The 13508-nt window shown below is 36.2% G+C and overlaps 1 protein-coding gene across 15 annotated transcripts in view; it reads right to left on the bottom strand.

Annotated features, from left to right (window-relative positions):
- The window catches only part of FRYL (FRY like transcription coactivator), a 245331-nt gene that overhangs the window by 145770 nt on the left and 86053 nt on the right, over positions 1-13508 (bottom strand). For 2 of the 15 annotated variants that reach the window (XM_070614994.1, XM_070614995.1), the window contains exon 1: positions 13136-13338. The exons of 12 other annotated variants lie outside the window; for them this stretch is intronic. In XM_070614994.1, the coding sequence (XP_070471095.1) occupies positions 13136-13208 (73 nt within the window). In that variant the 5' untranslated portion in view covers positions 13209-13338. Of the gene's footprint in view, positions 1-13135; positions 13384-13508 lie in introns of those variants that run through there. One more of the 15 variants, XM_070614996.1, reaches the window with a different exon arrangement.

Genomic DNA, 13508 nt, shown 5'->3' with positions numbered 1-13508 from the left:
TTAACAACTAGCTGGTAAAATTCCTGCCAGGAACTAGACCCAAAACTCCACTTCCAGTTATCATCCAGTGATAATGAGGAAATTGACTCCTAATTAAAGTCCCTTGTCACATGAGAGGGGAATGTGAACTCAGGTCCTGAGTCTCTAAGAACTTTCAGATCAGAGGCTTTATTTCCTTCAGAATCGCCAGATTTTGATATATCCTGTTTTCTCCTTTAAAGGTCTAGATTACTAACACACTATTTGCTTAGAATAACTATTTCCCAAATCAAATACTTTGGTTTCATCTTCAAATTCATTTACATAAAATGGGCTTAAAAAGAAAAGGCTTCCCCACTTTGATTAGATTTATATTTACCAATATTGTACCTCTTTTTTAGTTCATTTTATTTATTCCATTTAAATCTGTCATCCAACTGGAATTTATTTGGGTGGTATGCAATAAAGATGTTATTTTATTTTTCTTCCCAATATTTAATCAATTCTTCTCAGTTCCTTTACTGAAATTCTGTCACTGATTTTATTCACCATCATAAACTGAATCCATACTCAAATATGCTTTCTGGGCTTTCTATTCTGCTCATTAACACTCTGTTTTGTGTCAGTAGCATACTTTTTTTCTCAATTTAAAAAAAATTTTTTCTTTTTGAGGAAGATTAGCCCTGAGTTAACATCTGTCACCAATCCTCCTCTTTTTGCTGAGGAAGACTGGCCCTGAGCTAACATCCGTGCCCATCTTCCTCTACTTTATACATGGGATGCCTGCCACAGCATGGCTTGACAAGCGGTGCTAGGTCCATACACGGGATCCGCACTGGCGAGCCCCGGGCCACCAAAACAGAACATATGCGAACTTAACCACTGCACCACTGGGCCAGCCCCCTCATACTTTTAATTATTGTAGCTTTACAATAGGTTTTATTGTCTGTTGGCACAAATACCCCTTTTTAGTCATCATCTTCAGTACTTTCTCAGCTAATGCCACTCACTTATACGTCTAAGCTTATGCATAGCTTCACAAATTAATTATAAGAAAACTGATGTCTTAATCAAGACTTCTTGTCTAAAACCTGGCATATCCTTATTAATGTGTCTTCTTTAGCATACTCAAAGAAAAATGGACATTTTCCTTCATAGGAGATCTATCTAATTCTCATTCATTCTATTCCTAACTACTTTTTAAGTTTCTATTCTGTGTGAATGAAATCATTTTCCCCCACTATTCAGTGCAACTTTTTTTACTTTTGGTTGAATTTCAATGGACAGAAAAACTAAGACTTTCTCTTGTTCTTTGGACAGCTGTTCTTAAAATGTTTATTTATCCAAGTCTAAACTGTTCCTATTAAAAACAATTTCTAAACATAGAAGTCCTATGACATTTTTGGCACATCTCCAATGTTTTTTACTTGAAATCTACTACAGAAATATCACTTATTATAAAACTCAAGAAAAATGACCTATCATCTAAACAATCCATTATTCACTCAGCTAGAGTCTCACTGAGGTTAATATTTTCTTGTACTCTTGAACCTTCAGAAGCTTAACTAAGAAACTCTTCTAAAAATCTAGAAATAATGTGGTACTTTTTAAAACATGCATGAACTTAGGAGTCAGAAGACAAGGGCCCTAGACTTGACTTGGCTACTTAGTGTGATTATAATCTTGGTCACATTATTTAATCTCCCTAAGCTTTTGATAGAAAATGAACAAGTTGAGTTATAACTCAACCATGGATCTGTATCAGAAGCAACAAGAAAGATGTTTTCACTTTTGTTCTCTGCTCCTCTGCCAATAAAAATATTTGCTGCCCATTAAAAACCACCTACTGTGGCAAACCTTCCTCCTCTAGCCAAACGTGAGCCTGGGACCAGCACAGGAAAGCCCTGAAGTGAACATCTGAACAAGAGAATCCTACAGAACTTCATCCAGGAGGCATGCCTAGACTCAGGGCCTGGGACAGGGAAATAACTGCATATGGATATGTAGCCATCTTCTTTGACCTCAAAGAAGTTGAGTAAAATCTAAATAGGTGGGCTGAGTCCTCTCTGCTTCAGGCTGAGATGATGTAAGAAGACAAAGAGCAAAGGGGCTTCCTCCTAACATCCTAACTGGTCGTTAAAAGAGGCTCACAGAGGCTGAGACTGCTTTCCCTTCCAGCACTCTTGTGGTTACACTTGAAAATACTCTAGCTGTTTGGCCCACACTCAATTAGCAGACAAGGAAATACAACTGCACATCTGCTGGTATCCAGCAGCCAGAGACAAAGAAAATAAAATATTTACCAAATACCAGCAGCGAATACCATTACAGATTTCAAAACACCGAACCTATTTCAATGGAAACAGAAACTAAACAAAGATACTGATTCTTGCCTTATTATTCAGCACCATCCTGGAGGTTATGGGATAATATAAGTAAATGTGATAGAAGAAAATGAAATCATTGTTATAAATATTAAAAAAAAAGACATGAAACTTTCTATATTAACTAGCAATAACTACCTAGCAATGAAAACGGATAAATATCTATTTACAAATATAAAATAGGTGAGGATAAATTTAATAACAAAAGTATAGGACTTACATGGACGAAATTACAAGAACTTCTTAAAGGTCATAAAAAAAGATCTGAGCAAATGGAAAGATATATTTGTAGATGGAAGCGCTGTTATAATGTCAATTCTCACAAATTATTTTATTAATTAGTACAATTCCAATTAAGATTTCAATACTATTTTGTTCAGGTTGTATTGGCTAAAATCATCTTAAAGTATACTTGGAGGAAAAGCTAAAAAAAAATCATTTTAAAAAAATACAAAGAATATTTTCTAAATCAGAAGATAATACAACTATAATCAAAACAGATTATAACTATAATCAAAACATCATATCAAAACATATGACTATATCATAACATAATATAAGTAATCAACTCAGTGAACTTAAATGTAGATAAATCAGATTAATGTAAAAGATTAAAGAATCCCGCAAAAGTCCCAGAATAAGAATTCAACAGAGGCAAAATCCAAGGGAGGAGGATGATTTATTTAGTAATAATATTAAAATATCTGGCTATTCATCTGGGGAAAAATAAGTAAAATATATTCAGAAACTAATCTCCAGATGGACACGAAGTTAAGAGTTAATTTTCAAAAGTCTGAGAAAAAAAATTCAGAGTCAACATGTATAATCCAGGGGAAAAGAGACCTCAGCCAAGACATAAAGCTCAAAATTATGAAAAAGATGAATGCATTCAACCGAATAAAAATTTAAACTATTTATAAGGCAGATGATATCATAAACAAGAAAGGACAAAGCTTGAAAAAAATATAATTCAGATGACAGAAAATATAAAACATTCAAAGAGCTCTTACAAAATAAGAAGAAAAAGACAACACAATAGAGAAAAATTGGCACATTATAATTAGGCAATTCACATAAGAACCAATCTGAAAAGACAACAAACAAAAAAAATACTCAAACTTTGTAGTGCCCAAAAAATGCACATTAAACTAGCAATGAGCTTTCATTTTATACACATCAGACTGGCAAATATTAAAAAAGAATAATTAGATCTACTGCTGGCAAGGTAAAGGGAAAGTGAACACAACACGATGCTCAGAGAAATGCAATGACCACCTAAGTACAGTCCAGTAGGCTGGACAAAAGGATGAGTATTTTGGCCCCTATAGAAAAGCAACACAGATACAAATTTCTTTGATGTTTAGGCTCTCCGTGTGACTTTCTGATTACAATTTAGCTTTGTATGACCTACCCCACAAGGAGAGCAAAGGAGGGTCTGCCAGCTCTAGCATTAACATTCACTTGGCATATCACTCATTGTAAATTAGTAAATTGGCAAACATAGAAGCTTGTCCCTGTCAGACTGTTGATTATGATTCCACCCCTGGAAAAAGATTTCATATCCACTCTCAGCATTCTGGCAAAGTCAAGTTTTCTGACCTGATTCCAGTCTTTGCTGGCCTTCTCAGGCAATTCCTCAAATCAAAATCAAACTCTTTGGAGTGAGGCCCAGGCATCTGTATGTTTTTGAAAACTCCCCAATATGACTCTAATGTGCAGCAAGGGCTAAGAACCACGGCCTTACACTACTCTTCTAAAGTGGAAGAGTTGGTTCTATACAATGATTTTATTTAAAACTAAGTCTGACCACTAAAAAGTTTCAAAAACATCATAAATAAGGAAACCCATTTATATAATACCACAAATAATATCCATCAAGCAACTCAGAGAGAGTTAAACAAATGCATGTCAGGGGCAAAACTCTAGGAAGCAAAGTGAAGGATCAATAAAACAATTCAAAGACCTAATTTTAAAAAATCATACAGGGTTTTCCCAGTTCACACTAGAAATCTTGATAAACTGATTTTTCTCTCCGGTTTCAGTCACTTGACTTTATTCACTGTCTGCGCCCCAAACCACATACCTTGGCGCCCTGTCAACTCTCTGCCTTTGGTTATGCATGATTACAAAGGGTGAAATTTCAATGACGTAAACTTTGGAACCACTATTGATTCTTCCCTGTGCCTTATATTCTATACCTAGCCTAGCCATCAAAGTCCATCACTGCTGAAAGTAATCCCCATTCTTCTTTCTGCATAGCTAAATTTTAAGTTCCAATCCTATTAACAGTCTATGTAGACTCCTGAAAAATATTCCTTCATAGTTATCCCTGCCTCTTAGCAGAGGAAACAACTTTACACAGCAGCCAAAGCAATTACTTTCCATTTGAACCCTTTCTATTTGAACCTTACTAGGCCCTATACATCAACCCAGGGCCATACACTGCCTTTGTACTCTGCATAGGAACACACTGCTAACCTTATCTTCAAGATGATTACTAAAGCTGTTTTTTTGGAATCATCATTTTCTTTTCTTCCATAGTCTCCCTACAATAAGAATGACTCACTCATATACTGCTCCAAAATTTTATGTGAAGCTTTTTCTTTTTTTAACTTCATCTTCTTTTTGTTTTTTAAAGGCTATTTTTTTAGTTCTAGGTTCACAGCAAAACTGAGAGGAAGGTACAGCAATATCCCATATACCACACATGGACACATGTTGCCACACATGCACAGCCTCTCTCATTATCTACATCTGCCAACAGAGTGGTACATTTGTTACAAATGATGAACTTGCATTGACGCATCATTATCACCCAAAGTCCACAGTTTACATTAGGATTCACTCTTTGTGTTGTAAATTCTATGAGTTTGAACAAATGTATCCATCATTATAGTATCACACAGAGAAGTTTCATTGCCCTAAAAATCCTCCTTCTCCCTAGCCCCTGGCAAGCACTCATCTTTTTACTGTCTCCATAGTTTTGTCTCTTCCAGAATGTCATATTGTTGGAATTAAATAGTATGTAGCCTTTTCAAACTGGCTTATTTCACTTAGTAACCAGCGTTTAAGTTTCCTACAAGTCTTTTCATGGCTTGATAGCTCATTTCATTTTAGCACTGAATACTATTCCATTGTCGGGATGCACCACATTTATTTATCCATTTACCTACTGAAGCACCTCTTGGTTTCTTCCAAGTTTTGATAATTATGAATAAAGCTGGTGGAAACATCAGTGAAGCCTTTTTTAAACAAAAAAGATCCATTTAATGCATCTAATATAAATCTGTATTTTGTTATTATGTTATACTGTTACTATATTACATGTTGATGGATATTAAGTCATTCTTCATTTTTTATGAATGCCTTTGCTAACTAGTTTCTGTATCACATGTCAATAAATATAACTGAAAATTCAGCTTCTAAAACAATTCATATGATTTTCTACTATGAACTACCATCACATTTACAATTCATCATCTTCTAGTAAAAACAGGTCTGACAGTTTGGAATTTGGCTTCTACAGCCTTTCCCATTCAAACGAATTTCTCTTTAATTCTCTTTTTGTAAAAACCCTTAAAACTTTACTCATTTTAGAAAATTTTTTTTAAATTGGGAAATAGCATGCTTAATGAAAACCAACTAGTAGACTCAAAATGAAATTGTGAGAAATCCCACTGAACAAGCAACATCCTGTTGACATCATGCATTAACAGGTGATTAGAAGGAGAAATAATTGAGAACACAGCCTATTCCATCCTGCAAAACGCTAGTAAACTATGTCCTATCAATGGGTCAGAGAGACTATAAGCATAGCTACTTCCAGAAAGGAAGTCTAAGAGCGTGGCCAGTAGTGGAACAAGCCAGAACTCAATGACATGGGGCCTAACCAGGATAATAGGCCAGACACCTGTCAGGTGTCATATTTAAAATATTCAGCTATCAGTACAGAGGACAATCAGAACAGCTTCTGGCTGTAAATACCAGTACAGTCATAAGGATGCATAATGGCTGAATATCAGCAATGTTGGAGATAACGAGAAAGCCAGTAATGAGAGCAGAAAATGGTATCTAAAGAGCATGACAAAAGGTAAAATCTTGGATCTTGGATCAGGAAGACCCAAGAAAGAACAGATATGCCAGCAAACAGATATATAATGTAAAGTCTAAGGACAGGAAATATGTGGACATGCAGTTGGAGAGGCAGGTTTAATAAATTAGGCCAAAACTTGTAGTGAGCTTGGGCTGACGTGGAGTCGTCTGGACTGGTGAGCTAGGGCTCTCCCAATCTCCCCATCTTAGTGCAGGTTAGGACCCAGGGCCTGACAGAAGACTGAGTCTACACATGACTACGACAGAAGGACAAAAGGGGAGGGGTTATGACATCAAGATTTATGAAACAGTGTGTCTGAAACTTACCATAGATATTACACCGATCTTTTTGAATACTCTCAGACACCTAAGAACACTGTGACCCTCTGTTAGATTTTCCTGATTTTGAATTTTCTCACATTATTAAACAATGTGTCTTTATTCTAATATTTACCAATAAAAAATTTTAAAACAAATCATGAAACCAAATACTTAATGAGTTAGACAATCAGCTGTACATCTCACAACACAAAATGTTTAGTTTTGAAGATGAAATGTCTCTTTGGTCAAATGAGGTACACCTAGCTGAACGAGTTAGAATATTAAAATATATATATATATATATATATATATATATATATATATATGGATAAAGCAGGCTTGTGATTCCTAATTCAATGATATCCGGAGCTGGGAACTCCAAATTCAGGGACCATCACAGAGTTCACACTGTTCACGTAACAGCACTATGAGTTGGCTTCCTTGTCCAGCTTCATATCCTAAAGTGGACAGATCTCTCTGGGGGATGAGAGGGTATTCTTGGCAATGAGCAGGAGGTGATTCTTTTCCACTACGACTCATGTTAACTCTCAATGGATGCATCTCTGAAATTAACGTCAATGAGAACATAAATTTCTCTACCAAATCCATTCTATGAAAACCTAGTTAAAAATTTCCTTCACCTCCCATATTTAACCGAGGACCTATTATTCCCACCTCTTAAATATTTCCCATATCCATAATTAAATGAGTTAATATTCTGTAAAGCACTTAAAAGAGTAGCTAGCCATGTGGTAGGCATTACATACAAGTTTGCTAAATTAATAAATAACATTTCTCCATTTGTTCAACTTTCATCTCCAATCTGGTCCACTGCAACAGCATCCCAACTCATCTCCCTGCAGACACTGTACTGCTGTCTCGTCCCTTCTCTCTGCCTCATCCCATGAAAAATGAAAGCCTGTCAACTACTGTCACAAAGTCCAGCAATGGTTCCCCATGTATTTTAGGTTTAAGACCAAAATCCATAACAAGGCCCTCAAAATTCCACAAAGACTGTCCCCTGCCTACCTTTCCAGCTCATTCCCTCCCTCCTTCCAGGCCTCTCTGTTCCAGCCAAACTGGCCACACTTCCTCCAGCCTCCAGCGCATGACATCCTTTCTTTTCTGCCCATCCACCCTCCCCTCAAACTGTTAACTATTTCTTCCTTCGTACTTTTATGAAGTATCACCAGGTCAGGGAAACCTTTAAATTGAAATATGAAGGATTAAAGTAAGTTAGCTAAAGAATTTGAGTGGGTTTTTGGGGGGGGGGGGAGGGGGTATTCTCAGCACACTTTAACTTACCTGAGCCCCAATTTTCTCTTCTATGAAAACAGCAATTTATCAACTGATTAATGGATAGACAAAATGTGGTATATCCATACAATGGAATATTACTGAGCCCATGAAAAGTAATGAAGTGCCAATACTTACTAAAAATGGATGAACCTTGGAAATAGGATAAGTGAAAGAAAACAGTTACAAAGAAACACCTATAGTATGATTCCATTTATACGGAATGCCCAGAATAGACAAATCCATAGAGACAGAAAACAAATTTATGAGTATGAGGGCTCTTTTTGGGGTGATGAAAATGTCTGAAAATTTGAGAGTGGTGATAGCTGTACAACTCTGTGAGTACACTAAAAACTACTGAATTGTACACTTTAAAAGGATGGATTTTATGGTGTGTAACTTATATCACAATAAATCTATTTTTAAAAAGCAGCAGTAATCTGGGGCTGGCCCCGTGGCCGAGTGGTTAAGTTCGCGCGCTCCGCTGCAGGCGGCCCAGTGTTTCATTGGTTCAAATCCTGGGCGCGGACATGGCACTGCTCATCAGACCATGCTGAGGCAGCGTCCCACATGCCACAACTGGAAGAGCCCACAACGAAGAATACACAACTATGTACCGGGGGGCTTTGGGGAGAAAAAGGAAAAAATAAAATCTTTTAAAAAAAAAAAAAAAAGCAGCAGTAATAGTATTCCTTAGATTTTCATGATGATTACATGAGATTTAATAATTGTATTGTGTATCTGATTGTACACATGCACATGTACAACATGTACTTACCACAATACTCAACCCATAAGTACTTGAGTAAATGCTAAGTATTATATTAATCAAATAACTCAGACTTTAACAGAAATTTATAAAAATGCTTAATTGTGCTTTTTAGGGTTGGCTTTTTACCATTTTTGCAATCCAGGAAAAACATCTCTGAGGTTTAAAAAGTCTGTTTGTGAATTTTTTGCATTGTTTAAAAATCCAAGAAATTTATGCAAATTTAGTTTCTTAACATACCATATCTTATTCACATTTTAATTTATAAAATCATAGTTAAAATAAGTCAATTTACCTCTTCTAGTTCTGATAAAAACCGAATTCTTTGAAACACTAGTTGTCAAAAAATTATATACGCAAAATAACTTCTATAAATATGTTTATTAGAGGTATGATATTAATAAATGCATCTGTGATCATAATTAACATTGCAGATATAGAACTGGATAGTTCTCAGTACTGAACCTTGTCGTCTCACCAATTTTAGGGAACTAAGCCAATCTTTTAAAGGATAACATCCTTACTACACAGCTGGTTTAACAGAATGTTCCTGATCCCGTTTTTAAAAGAAGTAATGCCTAAAACTGTTGGCACAAAGATAAAATCCTGAATTTAGGCCATATGAATGTCACTTCATTGTTGTTACTGAAAGACAGAAGCTCAACTATAATCAAACTTCAGCAGCACTGCAACAACATTCTGCCAGCTAAGCAGGCCTTGAAACCAGAGGGCCTCTAGCGATTAATACACTGTCAAATGTGGCATTTAACATTAATACAAATCAGGAAAAATCTATCTTATAAACATGAAACATTATTATATTTAATGATAAAGAATAATACACATTGCTATTGTTATGTTCAATGACAAAAACCAGATTTCTTTTTTCTTTTTCCTTTTTTTCTTTAGGAGGGTAGGGGCCTCCCAAAATTTGAAATATATAACTTATTTAATGGAAAACTTATTTTCCATTTTATTTCTTTTTACAAAGGCTATTAATAAACCAGGTTTTTCTCTGTTCTTCCCAAGAAATTCACTGAAGAGAATTTAATGAAACATTAATTCTTTTGAAATCACTAAGGTATTTATACATTCCTGCTTCAGGAACTATTCCCCTGAGAGACATCACTAGAACAATAATAATCACATACTATAAGAGGGGTCATATATTTAACCTCCTACCTTCTTTCCAATTATTAATCTATTCCAACAAAAATGACTGCATCCCTAAGTTTTACCTTAGTTGCCTGCACATTTCCCGAAACTTGATGAAGCATCAAGTATATAAAGATGAACAAACACACCATCAATCTATGCCCTCCAAGAGCTTACACTCAAGTAGCAGAGAAAGACACGAACAGGGGGATAAGAACAATGATACAACGATGTTTAAAGTGAAGGACAGAGCAGACGAAGCATTTAGTATCTGGCTGACTCAAGAAAGGATGGGTCTTCAAACACAAGTAAGAGTTCATTGAGAAGCAGACAACGGGAGGAGGAGGGTAGGGGGTGCATTCTAGGCAAAGGTAGCAACAAATAGAAAGGCACCAACAAATATAAAGGCACCACATGCTCTAGGAACGGGGTAAGTATGGCGAGAGAGGAGACTGAAAAATGAGCAAGGGTACATGATGAAAGGCTTCATCATACGGGGGATAGAAGGACTGTTAAGTAAGGAAGGGAGAGACTTTAAGAGCAGATGTTTAGAAGGAACCCTTGGCAGCAACGTGGAAGATCCAAACAGGACAAAAAGAAACTATGGCACTAATCCAGGTGATAATGAAAAGAGAGAGGTCTGAACCAAGGCAAGTTAAGTGGCTCTGGCAACAGAAGGCAGGAGAGACTTAGGAAATTTTAGAAGGTAGAATGCCAAGTCTTGGTAAATGACTGAAAGGGGTGGGATGTGGGGTCCAGGGGTGAGACAGGGGTGCTGACCCACCCCTGGTTTCTGGCTCAGGGAGACTGGATGGCAGTACTGCCTGCCACCAAGGGGAACATCCTACCATTCGAAACAGAACTCAAACAGATTCCTTTCCCTCTAAGTCTTCTCTGTCCCCTGTGGTTCAATGATTCCTTCCATCTCTGTACACTCTGTTCTTTTCCTGTGTAACAGTTACTTGGTAAGTCATAACGTATATGCAACATCTCTCATTTAACTTCCTTACTGTTAACTTTTTATGTATATTTACCCTCTGACTAAACTAGAAGCTCCTTATGTGCAAAGGTCACATCTATTTGTTACAGCACAGTACCTGCTCAATAAATGTTCGCTGATTCAAGTGTTGGAATCATGGAAACATCCCTAGGAAGAGACAGATAACTCCTTAACTGCCCCTTTCTGAGCTCTTAGAAATATTTCAATCCTCTCTCTCTCTTTTTTAAATACAATAGGGCTAAGTGAAGACCTAGAAAGACACCCACAGACGCCGGGGAAAGAAAAACATTCTCCCACTTTTCAGAGCGAGGGCAGACGTGGTTAGGGACTCACTGAACAGTAAGACTTATCATTTCTTTTCAGTATTAACCTACCGCTGTACGACTGTAAAAATGCCTTCAAGAGATTTGTACTATGAATACCCAAGGGCAATGGGATTCCCACAAACTCAATCATTATATTACTAACAGCTAACAACAAAGGCTTCACAAACATCTGTTTTTGGTTCACTCCTGGATTCAGGGAATATGATTACACGAGATTTGGCTGTGGCTGGTTATAGGGTTCAGGGAATGACATGTAGAAATGTTTAAATGGTCACAAAACAACCACATAGTTCACAAGTATCTAAGCAAACTAAGTTTTTACAAGACAAACTGCTATGATATAATCTAATACATTGTTCCTCTATAGGAACCCATTAATTATAGCCTCATTCTCACTATAAAACTCTCTTACTGTTTAAAAAAATGTACACGATGAGGATGGGGGAAGGAAGGAGAAGGAGGGGGAGGGAGGAAGTAAAGATGGATTAGAACCCATAGTCTAGTTTATTTTAGTAAAAATGTATTCTAGAATACCCTTTTAAGCAGTAAAAGTATTTAATTTAAATTAGTCAGTAATTATAATTCTCCCAATATTTTAACTATGTATATTCACTTAGAAACTTTCCTAGAACTAAGACAATTTTCTGCCATCTGGCACAACAATATCTCCATATGGAAGAATTACTTACAGATCAAAAATAAAAGACATGCAGAGATTGTAAATGCAGTAAATTTGGCATAATACAACTCTCCTCTAATTATAATCTATAAGGCTTTATCTTAAGAGGTCTTTTTCCCCCATATCAACATTTGGTCTCTTATATTATTTGCTTATAAAACAAAACTACACTAAATAAATATTTGGGTAAGGAGTTAACTGGAAAAAATTAAATTTAGTCTCTCATATTTTATTCATTACTTTGCTCAGGCACTGGCAGCACAGTTGGGAGCAAGAACAAGTGGGTTCTAATTCTAGTTCTTTGCCACCGTATGACCTTGGAAAAGTCACATTTTTTTCTATATTTCAATTTTCTTGGGCAAAACAGATACTATAAGAGAATCTTTGTTTACTTCATTAGTTTAGTATCATATTACTAAGATAATTTCAGCAAAAAAAAAAAAAAAAAAAACACAAAAAACCCAGCTATGGTAATAAATAATTTCCATTAAGTGCTTTGAGATCTTCAGAGAAAAGTACCATTGGAAATTACTGGAAATACAGAAGAAAATCAATATTTCTGCCAAATCCACATATTAGGAAAGGAGTTAAAATAATGGCTCAATGATATTAGTTTTGTTGACTTACTTCAACTTTGAAACATAAGTATATCATCCTGAATGTTCTTTATCATACAGAAAATTACTCATTGTAACTTCAATGACAGGAATAGGGGAAAGATATGATTGTTATATTAAATCATCTGATGTCTTAAGATAACTGATGTTGCTTCAAACAAACATTTCATGCTAACAGAACTGTGGAATAGTACTGGTATCAGATAACCCTGCAGACATCAGAGTCTATTTGTCATCTTTTTCCCCCATTTTTGACCAATGGAGAGAAACTTTTCCAGAATGACACAAATTAACAAGAAAACTAAGGCTAGTCAAAGAATATTTAACTACCAATATTACAACTGTCCTGTGTGTGCACATCTAGATTTTCTATCTTACTAACTGCCATTCAGGAAAAGAATTCTTCATGTTATTTTTAACAGCTTTTATTCTATTCGGATTGGTCTAAAGAACTAGCATGCAAGGAATGGTAACGATCATAGCTCAGCATTTCTCCCATTTAGGCATGTATACTTACAGCTGCTGCTCCAGGACTTTAACAAGGACTTTATGCTAATTTCAAAAAACACAGAATCCTGTAGACTCAACATTGTGTCTCAATTGGCTGCAATAGCAGCAGCAGCAGCAGCAGCAGCAGCAGCAGCAGTAGCAGCAGCAACGGATTTGTTGATCTATCTCCCCGGCCGCTGTCCCTTCTCTTCTCACAGGCAGCAGAGTTTTGGCCCACAGTGCCTTGGCTTCATTACCATGCAGTCTCGCAGTGACGCACAACTATAGTGGAAACGCTGCTGAATGCAGATGAACTATCCAGTTGAATAAAGGCTTACGAGTTTATTCTAAGTGTCCTGAAGGACACCCTCACCTTTCTTTATGGAGACATACACGTGGCC

This window comes from Equus przewalskii, chromosome 3, assembly GCF_037783145.1.
Source record: "Equus przewalskii isolate Varuska chromosome 3, EquPr2, whole genome shotgun sequence".
NCBI lineage: Eukaryota > Metazoa > Chordata > Mammalia > Perissodactyla > Equidae > Equus > Equus przewalskii.
The sequence above is the reverse complement of the archived record's forward strand: the minus strand, read 5'-3'. Positions and strand labels throughout refer to the sequence as shown.